Source organism: Triturus cristatus, chromosome 9, assembly GCF_964204655.1.
Source record: "Triturus cristatus chromosome 9, aTriCri1.1, whole genome shotgun sequence".
Lineage (NCBI taxonomy): Eukaryota > Metazoa > Chordata > Amphibia > Caudata > Salamandridae > Triturus > Triturus cristatus.
The window spans coordinates 1,246,584,276-1,246,600,247 of NC_140592.1; the positions used below are offsets into that span (position 1 = coordinate 1,246,584,276).

The window sequence follows — 15,972 nt, forward strand, 5'->3', positions numbered from 1 at the left end:
GTGCCCATGAGCTAAGGCCGATGTTGGCACTACATGTGTAGAATGCCAATTCATGGGTCATCGCAATGCTATTCTTGCTTCAAGGCATTGCCAATAACACTGTTTGCCCCTTCTTAACAGGATCCTGAGCTGTGTGCCTCTGCTCTTGGTAACATAGCACAAATTCAATGTGTTGTCTATTTGCACCATGACTGGCTAGGCATGACCGATGGACGGAAGGACTTGCAGGCTAAATGGACATTTGTCAGGTCCAAGGCAGCTGTAGAAATTAACCGTGCTGGCCAGAACAGTGATAATGCGTTTTATAGTAACTCCATAACAGGCGCAAACAAAAAAAATATGAAATTAGGAGGGACATGTAAAATAATCAAAACAGCAAAACAGCCACACAAGGAGTCTATGGCTACATTAATAATATATATCGCAGATGTTATATACATTTGTTTCACGAGTATGTGCACTTTTTCCACTTGTACATAACCACACCATGTAGTGTGAAAGAAAACTATAGGATAAGTTAATGGATTGATGTTTGCTTTATGATTCAATGACACCCGTATTGTGTTTGTCTACTCAAGTGTCTGGCTTTGGCCACCACAGGACGTCTAGACTCTAGGCATAACTGACAAGGCTTCATGCGCAAGCACAAACGAGCAACAATGAAGATCCAAGATGCCATAAATCCCACAGCAGATGAAGTCTGTCTGTCCTTCAGAGGATGCTTTTTCTTGACCTTTGCCACACTCTTCTATTCTTCAAGACGATGTGCACAGTTTCCATTCACTAAGTTGCTTAATATTGAGGCAGAAGGATGTAATTACTGCTTGTCATTTACAGGAGCCTCCACAAATACTGCCAAAGGGTAGTTCATCGCTTTGTGTTTTTATTTGGTATGCTTGCCAGCGACAATATGGGTTTTGTTATTATTTATGCATGGAGTTGCGTCGGAGGTCATATTTTGAAGCTTATTAAAACCCATCTTCATTTCCAGGCTGACCGACTTCATGATGTCCATGTAAGGCTTTATCTAATCAGCAAAGTAATATAGATCCAGGATCTTTGGTTAGATGTTGAGCTTCGTGTCCATCAGATAACGCCATGAGGAAGACTTCTCATGGCGATTTCATGACAATATACACAAGCGGAAAGGTCAGCCACATTCTTTCATGAGCATATCACCGATTGGAGACCCTAAAACTTTTGTTCACTGCCCTCTTAAAGCCCTGGCTATTGTGCCCGGGCAAAAGCTGAGTAAATTGTTCCAAAATTCACTTGGTTACTTGTCAAACGATCCAGCAAGGATGTTTAGTTTTCCAATCTCAATATGTCGACAAGCTTGTAAAAGGCCTTTTTACCCACTGTATCAATGCATATGGGCTTTTTCTCTGGTGGATTTTAGCCTGTTGTTCACAATGGGAACTATGAACAGCTATCAGAAGAATAACTACCCTAGAGATGTTAAGGGCACTGCTTTCAGTCATGCACTTTTCTCAGAGGGTTTTGGTCTGCAGTCATGGATTTTTCTCCTGGTTCCAGAGAAATGTTTCTCAAATCCTTCATAGCTGGCTATAAAATTGAAGTCCTTTACAGGAGGTTTTGAGGGTGAGCTATAAACTAAGGATAACGTTTCATATGGGGGTTGCTCTGTTCTTTAGTCCATGAGGCCTCTCTCATCGTGTGACTCTGGAGCAGCCTGCAGTTTAAAACTCACAAAATTATATTTATCTTCAATCAGGTTTCAAATGGCCAGCTTCACTTTAATAATTTTGTATTTTTAAGGGACACATTTATATGGGCTGATTGGGTTGGGGGAGGTTATTTTTGTTTTAAAAAAAACTTTAATCATAACTCACACATTACAAAACAGAAAATCCTACAAGATGGAAAATGATTTTAAAATGGCTTTGGGAAAGATAAATGTCTTATGATATTACACATACAAACACGCACAAATACAATGATATTCTATGTTTACGAATATTAATGGAGATCCCTCGATGGAGAACGTGTGTGAGAGCCCAGAGATGGCTACATGGCACCATATTACACATTAATAGTTATGTAGTTTTATATAACATCTTTGTGTTGGGTAGTTAATTTGAAATCCCTGTTAAAATGTTTAGGTTTTATAAACTTGCATGAATAAATTGTTGATATAACAATGGGCAATGGTGAGGGACTGCGGATTTAAGTGATACAATGGCTGCAGGGTTTACCACATAATTATACATTTACCACAGTTGCCATATCATTTAAGGGGAACATCCATTACAACGCAGTCATTACAATGACCTACCTTCACAATGCGACTGTTACAACCCAACTGCCTTTACGTCGCATGACATTACAATGCATGCCATTACAACGCATGTCACTACAACGCATGCCATTACAACGCATTCCATTACAATGCATGTAATTACAAGCACTATATGGTAAGTAATGGAGATTCTTTTAGTATTAGGGTGGGTATGGGTTTTGGGGTACATGTGAATAATAATTTTTACCCCTACACTATACAACGCTTTCCCTACTGTTGCACTCACTGGAGTGGGAATAGTAATTTTTGCTCCTACACTATCCAACACTTAGTAATTTTTACCCCTACACTATCCAAAACTTACCCTACTGTTGCACTCACTGGAGTGGAACTATAGTAATTTTTAACCCTACACTATCCAACCATTTACCCTACTGTTGCCCTAAAAGTATTATGTGGTGTATTGGTATGCGTTGTAATGAATGTGTTGTAATGGTAGTTTTTAAAAATGTGTTGTAATGGCATGCGTTGTAAAATTATGCAATGTAATGGTAGTTGCGATGTAAAAACTGCATTGTAAAAGCATGCGTTGTAATTGCATGCGTTGTAACATCATATATTCATCATTGTACTACCTATTCTTTAGAATTAACAAAGAACGTTTTTCTACTAAATATATAATGTGCCACCTAAATTGCAATTGTTTAGACATAAATTAGATTACCTTGCTGCATATGTGGTCCTCCAAGCCACATACTCTCAGAATCCTTCACAATGTAAAGATTCACAGACTGGTTTGGGAGATATCATTATGATAATGACATCTATATTCCATGGCAATCCCTGTGAAATATGGGGTAGTATACTACTACATCCTGTGTAATAAAAGAACCTAAATATGTAGTATATTAGTACTGAGGGACACATAAGCTGTGAATTCTTTGTGAACTCCATCTATCCCCAGACATTTATAATCCTAATTGGAACCAAGGAGAGAGCCACCCTCCTTGCAACTTCCCCAAACAGAAAATTTTGTGCAGAAGACAGAGACAGTATCTAAGGCCAAAATTTGACGCAGATCATGCCTCTAGGTAAGCAAGGACTTGTAATTAAGAGTTGCTGCCACCAACAAGCAAAGGTGAGACACGTGATGCACTAACACCCTTCTGTCATGAAATGGTGGGGGCTGTTATTAACTTGAGACTGTATTAATATAACTGCATCTACAATGGCCTTACAGCTTCATGGCTCAATCGGTTGCAGATAGTCCAGAATGTCTCACTCAAACTGGTCTCAGTGTTTGGTAGAAGCGATCATGGTACAGCAGTAGCTCTAAATCCCTCACTTGTTACCAGTTATAAGATGGAATCCTATTCAAACTTGACTGCTGGATGTATACACGTATACACTGCTGTTGGATGTATACATATACTTGGCCCATCTCTATCTATCCAGCAGAATCTCCCTCTACTGTGACATAAAAAGTCTCAGAACTCAGGATAAATTGTTTTTGAAAGTCCCACAAGTCAACCTTAAAATTAAGGGTTCAGTGCTTTTTCTGCTCCAGGCCCATCTAACTGATTGATTGATTGAGGCCATATATAAAGCGCTCACAGCTACGTCAGTAAGAAGTGTTGTGGCGCTCTTAGGAGAGTGACGGTGACAATCAAGTCAGTCAGTATGATCTGGAATTGCTAAGATATTCGCCCAACTTGACTTGCTTTAAGAAAACACTAAAAACACATATTTTGGTGTTACAGTCCCACATAAGACCCGCACAAGGAGTCCCCTTTGTAGAAGTGCATGTGTGAGAAGTGGCCTGATAGGTAGGCAGGATTCAAGCAGGGAGAGATACCACATTCAATTACAATATGGAATGACTGGACCCCTTACGAGAAAGGAGAAAATGATATCATGAAATCCTTGTTTGGTTCATTTTAAAGCTCTTCTGTTTTGTGTATTTGTTTAGTAAGGCATTGGAGTGCTGTAGATAGTTGTAGCAATAGGGAGAAGAAGCGGTGCAATGTATGAGCCCCGCTAACTTGTCAATTTCTCCTACACGGTAAGGCAGCCAAGGATAGATCTCTTTCAATGTCAAAGTCCTTATATTATGTTCAGGTGGCAAACGAGGCGCCTTCTACTGTCACGGGGCCTTGTGAATGCTTCACACAGAGCAGTCAGCGAGCTAGGCCGAGCTCATCAGGGCGCACTACAAAACCTTTAACAGATCAGAACGTCGCTTCTCTCAGCCAATGTTTTCGTAAGTATTTGTATTATACAAATGAGAATGGCTGAGATGGGACTAAATATGCAGTGTGTGATACAGAAGAGAATTCCCTCCTTTTGTCAGAGAGGTAACTGTTTGAGCACTGTGTGGAAGACTCAGAATTTTGTTACTATTCCACATGCTACCGGGTCCACTCCTCGTGAACTTGGATGTACACGACTGAGGTACAGGACATGGACCCCCATCATCTCAGTGAATAATGTCTCACTGCTGCAGACACTCCTCAGATATGGTGTGTCACTTCTGTCTGGCGACGCTGATGGGAATTCACCCGTTCCTGCCTGTGACGTTCTGTACCCAGACATCTAATAGCGGCCTTGATGTTACCGTTTTTTTTCGAACACTTAACTGCCTGGACACAACAACGGAAAAAAACAGGCCCCCAAGGCAAAATGATGTCATCTAGTGTAAATGGTAGTAGAGCTCTGATGCCTAACAGGGCCTGGTTCATGCTTCAGTAAATTGAAAAATAAATACAGAAATGCATTCCATAATTCCCACGTGGCAGCACTCTGACAGCAAACAAGAGCTATTCTTACTTCTAATATTATGTCACGGTTAACACTTCAAACACTTCACATATAATATGGATGTAAAGGCTTTGTCTCATCTAGTACAGCCACTAAGACTGCAAGTTTTACATTCCTGCGCTCATGTGATCTTTTGTCAGGCACAGCACAGATTATACTGTAATTTATTTACACCTTATCTCCCGCTTCTTTCAATTAAAATGCCCCAAAGAAAAAACAGTTACCGAAGGAAACTGTCAGCCCTTCTACTATAGTGAAACCAAAGAGCCATAAAATATTTACCAAGATGTGCTGGCATAATAAAATAGGAAATCTTAATTGTGCATTTAGCTCACCAAATGAACAAGTCCACTTTTATTTCACAGCGTGCCTAACCCACGTCATTTCCTAACTGTAAGAGAGTTGCAATATGTAAGCAGGTCTGCGTCGGGGTTTCTTTCTGGTCTCCTGCCTGAGTGGTATCCCTTTCAATCATTAGTACAGAAATGGGTCTAGATAGGAACATTCTTCAGGCAAACAATCTTTGGGGCGGTTCGCAGACCCCAAATATCCTCAAGGGTTTATTTTCTGGCCGGATAGGGTATGTGGTGAAAGGATTCTGTTTTCCATGAACTGGAGACCACAGCTGGCTGCAATGATACATCTTAATTGGGGCGTGTCGGCTTTCGGTGATGTCATAGCGCATTCTGCATGTTTAAATAGACCATACAGAGAGTCAAAGCTCATCCAAGTGCAGTACAAATGGTTTATCGCTTCCTTCGGACAATATATTTTTAAAAATTAGTATTCTATAACTGAGAATAGCCTAGTTGTGACTTAATATGCAGTATGTGCAACAGAAGAATTTACTCTATCTGTTTGAGCACTGCTTGAAATACTCGGAAATGTTCCTTTTGCACGTGCTGTCGTGTCCGCTGCACGTGCCCTTGGTCTTGGATGTTTGAGTGTAGTTAGAAAGGCACGCACACCCCCCAGGAACTCGGTGTGGGATCTATAAGGTGCCTGTGCATGTTCAGCAGCGGAATAGGGCTTAGATAGGAAGCCCTTTTATTAGAGTTTACCAGAAGGCGACATACAAATGTTAACAATCGAAAACCGCCGAATATACAATAGCGGGAGAATTCCTGCACACCAAATTGCAAACATCTTGCAATGCACGGACGGCAGTAAATGTCGGGGGGCTGCCGGACAAAAGGGGGGTTTTAAGGGTGCTACCAGATACAGACAGCAGGGCCAAAATTGCCTTTTGCTTCATGTTCTGCAAATCGGTGCGGCATCGGAATACTGCGAGATATTATTATGTCTCACTTTGGGGTACAAAGCATGTTCTGTGCCCTATGTGACTGCAAGTAGAAGTCGTCGCTCGACGCTCAGCTTTTCGAAACTAGCCACAAACACTTCTGAAGGCATTACTGCAAGGACTTTTTTAGGTCCATCCCAGAGACAGCTGTAACTACCTCATCAGATTCATCTAATTGAAAAAATCTAAAAAGAAAAAAAAATCCAAAAAAGAAAACATTCAATTATACATTCATAGGATATGATACCAGAACGTTATTATAGGAATATAATCTCACATAAATATTGAGTCCTAAGAACGTTTGCAAATGTATCGCCTCATCGGAGTTAATGATAGAAAATCTGCACCCAATGACACAACATGTTTGTGCACAATAGTTAGAACATGCTATTTATGGCAGATGAGATGTCTTGCAACAGCATTCTGAGATACTACCATACATAGGAGTGCTTCTAGCCAGCCCTCTTCATCCATTGGTTCGTTCAACTGTCATTCACCATTTGCATTCATTCACCATATATTATTGCATGTGGCAACGGGTCAGTCCACTTTAGCGGATGACTCTGTCGCACCGTGGAGGCCCTTTGCTTGATCACTTGCACACGTCTGTCTAAGAAGAGGTGCACTTCAGTATGGATGGAGGTGTGATAGTGGAGGAATTTATGTGGCTGTGTTTTGTTTGTTACCTAATTCCTCCTTTTTTATTTTTAGTCATCCTTGTTTAATTAAACTATGTCTTCAGTTTGCATTAATTCCAAGCCAAAAGCACATTTTCTTTCTGCCAATAAGAACCATATTTTCCTGTGATGTGCTTTAAAACTACAATGGATTTCTTTACTTGTTCCAAGTATACTTGTCTGTTAGGAATCACCCGTACTATTCAATGAAAATCATATATTGCGGGTAATTTGTTATTTACATTTTATTGCAAGCTTATGTCTGCCTCAATTAGGCGCAAGAAGTTTTCTTTTTTTTTCTTTTTATTGTATATTCAGGCAAAACTTATTTAAAAAAAAAAGAAAAATAACACAAGCTTGCCAACTAAGACCCTCTGGTTGTGTCAATACTTGTTTTAATTTGCAGCACTGAATCCCAAGTATTTAGCCATTTTCTACATAGACTACTTACATAATATTTCTTCTTAATTTATATATTTTGCTACGTAGAACAAGGGCTGGCATTACCATGAAAATAATTCACAATACATTGATCAATACACTTGTGACAGTCGACATACTATTTTTCTATTCCATTATGACAGAGGTGGCGGTATCTGGTCTAGGGGCTTAATTGTCATAAGTGTAGTTTTGCTTATATTCTGGCTTTTCCAACTGAAAGTATTGTGCGATCCTGGAAACATCACTTTCTCCGTGTGCTTCATTTTCCTCATCTACAACAAAATCACTTAGGAAGTAAACAAATGATCAAGCATTTCCTTGAAAGGGGTACTGTAAGCAAAGAATTTCCCTTAATTTGGAATACAGTTTGACCTGGTCTGCTGAGATAAGTCAATATTTTCCATGGCCCTGCAACCAACAGAATCAATCCAAATTACAACACTTCATTTGTCAATCCATATTTTTCAGTGAAACACAAAGAAGTCTCTATTTTAGTTGCCTATAAAACTTCACAAATTAATGCACCAACAGGCAATAATGTTTCTGAACCATCAATACACTTAAATCAAGAAAGTCTTTGAAGATCATTAATATTTCATGTCAATCCTCATTTAATTTTTGGTTAACAATGTGCAGCACTTACTTTAAAATCAATAAAAATAGGCCTTCGTCTTATGATTGTTACTTTCTCCTTCCCAGTACTATGATCTTGGCCTTATGTGAATGACAAACTTGCTTTAAACCCCCTTTGCAGCACACACATTTATATTCAAATCCAATGCCAAAGGACAGTCCCATTTTCAAAAGCGAAAGAGATGCAAGCAAAACCCACAGACTAAAATTACAATATTAATGTATTTTCTCTCTCACTTACAAAGTGACCAAACCTGACAGTATGTCATCAGTGCAAATCGTGTTTATCTTAAAAAGAGAATACTTTTGCTTGGACCTTAAGTGAAGTAGCCCATGGTCCTCACTAAGACAAAAAGACAGGGGGGGGGGTTAAAATTGAGCCTAGTTAGATACTTGACAATATGATTGCCCAGTTCCAAACATAATTCAAATAATTAACTCTGGATATAAAACTATGAGCCGTTCTCCCAAGCATCTTGTAGACAGCACAACCTTTACTGCAGTAACAAGCATATCGTCCTGACTAAAAGTGGGTAGGATGAAGAGAAATCAGACAGCATGCTTTTCTGCCAAAAGAAAAGCCACAGAAAATGAAATCACAGCCTTGAACAGCAACCTGTATAAGCACAAAGAAGCCACAAAATTAAATAGATTTGGTCAGGTGGGTGTCTGCTAGCCGTAAATGCTGAAACGTTTTGGAAACAGACAACTGAGCCATGTGCAGAATGTCAAATCTAGCAGCTTCCCAACAAGCAATGAAACCCTCCTGTTCAGAAACGAATTCCTCTCTCTGAAAGCATCGTTAGTGAGGCATAGGATCTGGTAGGTTTAAGCACTTTACAAATGTCCAAAGAGTAGAAATTTCATCAATGAATTCAGGGGTTAATAAACACTAATACAGGCCGTGCACTTACACTACACACACCATTCTCTAAGTTTGACGTGTTGTGCACATAATCTATTTCACTAGACCTTTAAATGTTGAGCTTTCTTTTTCAAAACTTAAAGAGATCTGAACAATTGGCTAAATTATTGGCTGTGTATCTAGTGAACCTTATTTTTATCACCAGCTCCCACACTTGAACCAGTCGCTAGAGTGTTAGCTAACAGTCCCCTGGACAAGTTTGTTTCATGACTGAAACGTATAAATGTGTGAGCCCTATTGGAACGATATCAACATAGTGGGAACAGAAAGAAAGAACTGCAAGAACAATAGCATCGAAGCTTAAGCCACTGTTGAGTGCAACTTCCTCCAGAAATGTGGCAATAGATATTTTGCTTTGAAACCTCTATCACCCAAAAAAGGCTTTCAAATAATGAGATTGACAAATGTTGCTGATCTCCAAGTCTGTTGAGCTCAGCATTTCGCCATTGTCTCAAAACTTATCAAGTTTTTCTACTTCATGGTGACCTGCTCTCCCTCCCAAAGACCACCCACTAACCAGGCATTTCGTACTCAGACTTGCCCCACTTCCAACACGTTCACTGTTAGCTCTAGAATTGAATATCACAGTAATGGAGACAAACATGTAATGTAATGTGCAGTGCAACAGATACTCACCATACAAATCACTGTAATGGAGATATTTAATTTATTGTGCGGTGCAAAAGACACTCGCCATAAAAAAAACACGTTAGGCACTGGTATCGTCCCAGAACCAAAGCATGCTCAATAGATGTGGGTAAGGAAATTCTCAAGGGGAAACAAAACATCTCTGCATCGCTATGATAACTGGAAATGGCAACCCTCCAGAATGTGGCTTTATGTCTCAAAGGCAAACATCTCTCAAAATGATCTACCAACAACGGGTGGGTTTGTTCTGCTTGGGACTCCCGCTGCGATGTAGTTGAATTTGGGTGCTTAGACACTGTGCTTATTTGGTGCAATGAAAGAAGTCAAATCAAGGCATCCCTTCGGAGAAGTACTGCTATTAGGGAGAAGACAATCCTTTTTGTATGGGATGTAAAGGTACAGCAGATAAGAAACAGCCTCATCAGATTTTACACACACTTATGGTGCCAGGTATAAAATCACCCCTGCTTTGATACATTGTTGAATCCCAGGGGGGAACGTATGGGGAACTGTCTGGTATAATGATCAAGATTTGGATTTTGCACGTCCGGCTCGATATTACCCTCGTATTTTCTGTGTCTTCCATGAGTGCTGTTGTTCTTTTGTCTGTCTGCTATCAAAATGGTCTGATGATTGGTCCGCATGCCCCCCCATGCTGCACTGTACACTAAACTACACCAATGAAGGTACTTCACTGTACACATACGTGACACTTGCTACAAGAAAAGAACCAGCGACCGGGTATCATGGATCCGGAATTACAGTGTCAGGATCCGCAAAAAGCCCTTACAACAGCATAAAATCTACAAGCTTGCAAGATTATCTGCAGTCCTAAGTGTAAGGTGACTCTAGGGGAAAAGGTGTTCAGCTTCAAGTTCTATGGGAAAGACATTGAAAATGTAAATACTCAAAGTCCTATTTTTTCGAATATTATTAAACATTTGCAATGCTTTCCCCACTGGCTCTACAACTCTTAACTTACACCTATTTCAAGCGTGCTTGAAAGTGCAATGAGTTTGGAAAGTACATCAAACACACCAGTGTATTTGAGGTGTGGGAGGAATGGACTTCTTTACATAGGAATTGCTTTCATTTGAAAAAAAGAAAAAACATAAAAGGTAATTGTACATTTAGCCTGACAAGAGGCCTGAAAACATCCTGCTCCACAATCAATCAACAGGCAGTAAGTTACAACTGGCAGGCATACACTAGTGAAATAAGGATGGTAGTAGTTTTCTAAGGAACCAAACTGGGGGCTATAATAATGTCAAACATGTGGAAAACAGTGCAAATTATAGGTGTAGTCCAGCACTATCTTCCACATTCTTATGAACTGGCCCTAAAACCTAGGGGTGGTATTAGGCTCACACAGAGAACATGCGGGGACACTTCACAAGCATCCCGCTATAGGTCTTGATGACATTAGCTGTCAATTGTATCCCAGGTGCATTGGGACAAAGCACATTTTCAGACCCAGATACCACATGTGTATGTCCCCATGCAAAACAAGTCGGTCTTCTAAAGAGGTGCACTTCAGAATTCATTCCACTTCTGGTCCAATCTCCTTTAGCTCAGAAACCAAAATCTCCATACTTGGACCTTTGATTGCCTTTGATTGGTATAACTGAAAACAATGTGCCAGCATAGTACAAGGAATCAACTTTCCAAGTGCCTGCGATACCACAGAAAACTGTTCAAAGCCAGATTGTTTTACATTTTTGACTAGAGCGCACCGGGTGTGGGTCAGAGGCAAGCACAAACAGATGATCTGCGTTGGTGTTCACTCTATAAGAATTGTCAGTCTAATTTCACCTAGTCAGTCGCATGTCTTCAGTTGTTAGCTGCCTCTCACACATCGCTCTCACACCTGGCACAGAATGTATCATTGTTCAATGCTCTGAATGCGACCATGGGGAGGCTGCCATCTCATTACCCATAAGGGAGACCACCTGGGAACAAACTGACTGTGAATCCAGGAGTTTTAGGTTCTAATGTAGACTTCTCCACTTCAAAGCACGGTGTATTCCTAGGCCCAACCAGGTTATCTCCCTGTGCGTCACTTAACATCTGCCCAAACTAGGAACGTTTACAAAGGAGCAAAGGCATTAGGTAATGAAATTGCACAAGTAACGTAAAAGAGACACTAAAATGTAAGAAGGAGCTGCAGTTTTTATCTTACTTCAATGTACTCAAGAATAAACTGAAAAAGATACAAATGTCAAGAAATATACCACACTGAAAAACGGGATTTTGAAAAGCAGCCCCAGATACGCACACTCTGAAGCTACTCTATTTACCCCACATAAAAGTGAACGAGACATTTAATTAGCAATCTGGATTACCCTTCACAAACATCAATTTTCCAGCACATCCCCACACATCTGACATTAGCTCCTGTGTAATGCAAAAAAAAAATACGTTTTGTTTTAATCTAAGGAGCAGTGAATTCAATTTGCTTCGCAACTCCATTCCCAGAACTGCCCACTTATTGATTCAGGAATTGTTCAATGTTTTTCTTTCCACTATCAGTTTCTTCTAGCCATAGCTTGCAATTATTTCAGTAGTCATCGCATAACCGTATTGTAGTATGTGATTTGACAAAATATAGAAACGCAGCATTTTTTTCTTTTTTGGGGTGTGTGAGAGGGGTGCCAACAAATGGGATGATAGAAGATTTACAGGCATGTTATATTAGCACTGAGTCACAGAATCTTCACTTCCGGGTATTGAGAAACTACATATACATTAAAAACAGCAAAGGGCTGTCCAGGAGTCATAACGTGGCCACTCTTGAGGAAGGGTTTGGGCGCTGCTGCTCCCCCTAGACATGCGACTATGGATCTGTCACTGCGATGTTGGTTGCGCCTGCAGTGTTTTAAGGAATTCATTCATCTCTGGAAGTGAGCTCCCTGGAATCCAGCAGCTGTGCTTTGTACACACTCACCCTCCCCGCCCCCACGCCGAAAGCAAGGGTGGGTCACCGTGAACGTGATAGAGACCCTGCTACGGTCTGACGTCTGCAACTAAATACAAACGCCCGCAGCTCCTCGATGATGGGTATCACAGCGCTAGCTTGCAAGAAAACGGTGCATCCGTTGGGAGTACGCTCGCCGCAAAGGTGTCACAGTCTCATGAACCCGGTAGTTGCCTTTAAGGCAGCGGCCTGGCTCCCTTCGCACCCCTTGCTGGCCAGAAAATGACTATCACAAAGAAGAAAATAAAACCTTGGCTTTTTTCAAGAGGGGGCTGTGTGCACAAAGTCCACACTGTAACTGAGCAGTGGTACAAACAAGGTTGGCGCTTTCCGAAATGCCTAAACATTTCTCAAGAAAACTCCTGAACTCTCAGTGGTCCATTTTTATATATTAGAAAAAAACGAGAGGCAATCTTTCAAACACCCAGGTGAAAGAGGCGTCGGAGGAGGAAGCCCTGATGCTTTTCTCTCCTCCGACGACTGTGCAGTGAGGCAGCAAGAGGCTCCGAACGGCGCACTTACAGTTATTTGGGAAACGCCGCACAACCGTTTATTTACTCAGCTCTGTTTCCAAAACACAATGAGGCGTACAGCACGAGGGGTCACAGATTTGCTTTTTTGGCAATCTCTGGGTCTTGCGTAACCAAACTCTGCATTCAAGTTTCTGTCGCTTTGTTTTGGGAGTGACATGAGCCTGCTGGCTCCACTCTGCAGACTGAAAAGGAGCAGTCAAACTGCCCTTCTGCGCGCAGCCTAGCGCCGCCGGTTTTAAGAGCGCACATGGCGCTTTACGCAGAGGACAGGCAGGCTTAGGGGATGTCGGAGAGCCGGGCTGGCACCTACCTGGGTAGAAGTCTTTGGACTTGGACAGCTTGATGGTGGCCCCCGTCTCCTTCTGCAGCTGCACTATAGTCTGTCCTCCTTTCCCAATGATGGACCCAGCAGCATAACTCGGGATGAGCACCTTGAGGAAATACTGTCCATCTTCTAAATAAAACAAACAACAGGTACAGAGGGTTAGCGGCATCCGGCAAGAGTGGCTTCACCCCCAGTCAACCCCAGACGCGCACCCTGGAGTTCCACCAAACATACAGAAATGCACAGGAATAAACACAATTGCACCCGATGTGTGTTATCATCACATGCCTATACCCTCTAAAATGACTGTAAGCATAAAGAAAATAAGCGCAAAATCGTGAGGTTGCAGTAGTAAAAGGACCGTAATATAAGCTATTACATATAACTGCTGTACAAACGCGCTGCAACCGCAGTGATAGTCCATACAAAAAGCTGCTTTCCTAACACAAAACCCCCAAAAAGCATGCATGTGAAGCAACAGCACCCCCGCTAAAATGCCAGATTGGCCAGTGACCGGGTGAAAAATGCCCCCAGCTTGTATTGCTATATGACAGTCTGAGGCATTTTGCAGTTTGTAAAATCAAAAATAAAGCCAGAGAGTTGCAGAGGCTTTCCTCGAGCGTACAACATATCCGCGTCTGGAAAAATCCCAAAACCGGGTCCTTAAAATGTTCTATTCTAGGCGTCAAGCGATTGCCAAAAAAAGATTTCGGTACAATGCGGAATCAGTTGCAGGAGTAATCCGGGTGTGCAGTCGTGAAATCTTCTCAAACGGCAGCGATCTCCTCTAAGCTCGTCAAAGACACGATCTAACTCTCCCTTTTTCATTATCAAACGCCTTAATTGCAATACACTTTAAAAAATGACAAGCTGCACATTCCTATTTCCACCCACCTTGGTTCACCATAGCCCCCACCCGGCTCAAGAACTACTAGGACTGGGAAAAAGAAAATGCAAATAGTGACCTGAAAATGGTCCAAAACTTACCCCTCCCCTTGCGAAGGGGTGGAGGTGGTGGGGGAGAGAAAAAAACGTTAGTGTGGGGGAGGGGAAAAAAGAAACATTCACATCTTATAATAAAACGGCAGCAAGATTATATCACGTGCTTCCGAAATGAAAAGCAAAATAAATCAATGTAACTAACTTTGTATAATCTCAACATGTTCCAGAAAATAAATATCCCTGTACAGTTTATGATAAAAGTGCAGGTCCATCTGAGGTGCTGGAGAAGGTGGTTACAACACATCCAAACCAGCTGTGGCCAGCAACCCAGTGAGAGAGCTTGCAAATCCCGAGCAAGTAAATTCACCTCTGCATCGGTGCATTGTTAGGGCTCCAATACGGGGGACGGGAGATGTGGGACTGTTATAACTCATCTCCGGGAAGCCAGCCCCCACCCCCTCCCCACCCCCAGCCTCCCCCCTGAAAATAGAAATAAAATGTTTTAATTCGACTTCTCTCTTTCCGGGCAAAGGAGTAGGGTAAGTAAGGAGCAGGTTTTGTTAATAAGACAGCAGGAGGATGCAATGTTTGGGGCGAGAAGTGATGCAAAGAGCAGGGTTTGCACATTGGCTCCTGCCGTATCTGACAACTCCAGCCCTGTGCTCCCCCCACCTCTTCCGACATGCAGCGCATTCATCTTCCACCACTGGACCTGCACCAGTCCGTCAGCACGTGCTCTCTGGGGTAGGGGGCGAAGATTTGGACCCTGCACCCCCACAGAGAACGGCGAAGCCCAGAAGCTCGTATCCAGGGTGAGCTCCTGGCCAGGGGTTATTTTGCCTTTTATTAGACGAGAAGGGGTGTGAGGGAGGCCATTTTTCTGGGGCTGTCAGTGTGTTGGGTGGGGGGCAGCCCCCTGGGGTGACTGGCTGGGGCAGGGGTGCTGATCTTGCCGGCTCACTCTCCCTGCTCCCCAGTAGGTACGCACCGCCCGTGTTGGTCCTCTTAGTGCTGCCCGCCTCGGAGGGCGCCTCCAGTGGCCTCTTCCTGGAGTCGGGAGGGTCCAGGTCGATGGGCACCCCCCCGCCGCTGTGGGTGCCGTTCTGCTGGATGGGAGCCGCCGCCATCATGTTTGCTTTGAGCAGAGACTGACAGAGGGAGAGACTGGAGGAACCAGAGGAGGAGGATAATTCTCATGTACAACCCCCACCCCTCCCTGCTCTACAGTGACGCGGGGCAGAGGAAGAGAAGGTAAATAGAGGACCCGACCCCCCAGCACCCACCGGCACCCCGAGCTCCAGGAGACGGGAGCCCTGGCACCCCTGATCGCGTACAGAAAGCTGCCTTACCCCCCTCCGCCCCTCCCCTCTCGGATGTACAGTGAAGCCGGGCAGAGAGAAGAAATGCTGTGCAGAACACCAGCCCAAGCGCCCACCCGCACCACCGACACCCTCAGCTGCATACATGGAGCCCTGGCATCTACACGGGTGAAGAGAG

At 42.6% G+C, this 15,972-nt stretch overlaps 1 protein-coding gene across 5 annotated transcripts in view; it reads right to left on the reverse strand.

The window, feature by feature from the left end:
• Positions 1–15,727, reverse strand: part of NOVA1 (NOVA alternative splicing regulator 1) — a 590,029-nt gene extending 574,302 nt beyond the window's left edge. The window contains exons 1-2 of one of the 5 annotated variants that reach the window (XM_085627353.1): positions 15,464–15,727; positions 13,519–13,662 (exon numbers count right to left, since the gene is read on the reverse strand). In XM_085627353.1, coding sequence (XP_085483479.1) covers positions 13,519–13,662; positions 15,464–15,605 — 286 coding nt within the window. In that variant the 5' untranslated portion in view covers positions 15,606–15,727. Of the gene's footprint in view, positions 1–13,518; positions 13,663–14,427; positions 14,471–14,677; positions 14,876–15,463 lie in introns of those variants that run through there. The other 4 variants (XM_085627354.1, XM_085627355.1, XM_085627356.1 and 1 more) reach the window with 4 other exon arrangements.
• Between the last annotated feature and the right edge of the window lie 245 nt (positions 15,728–15,972).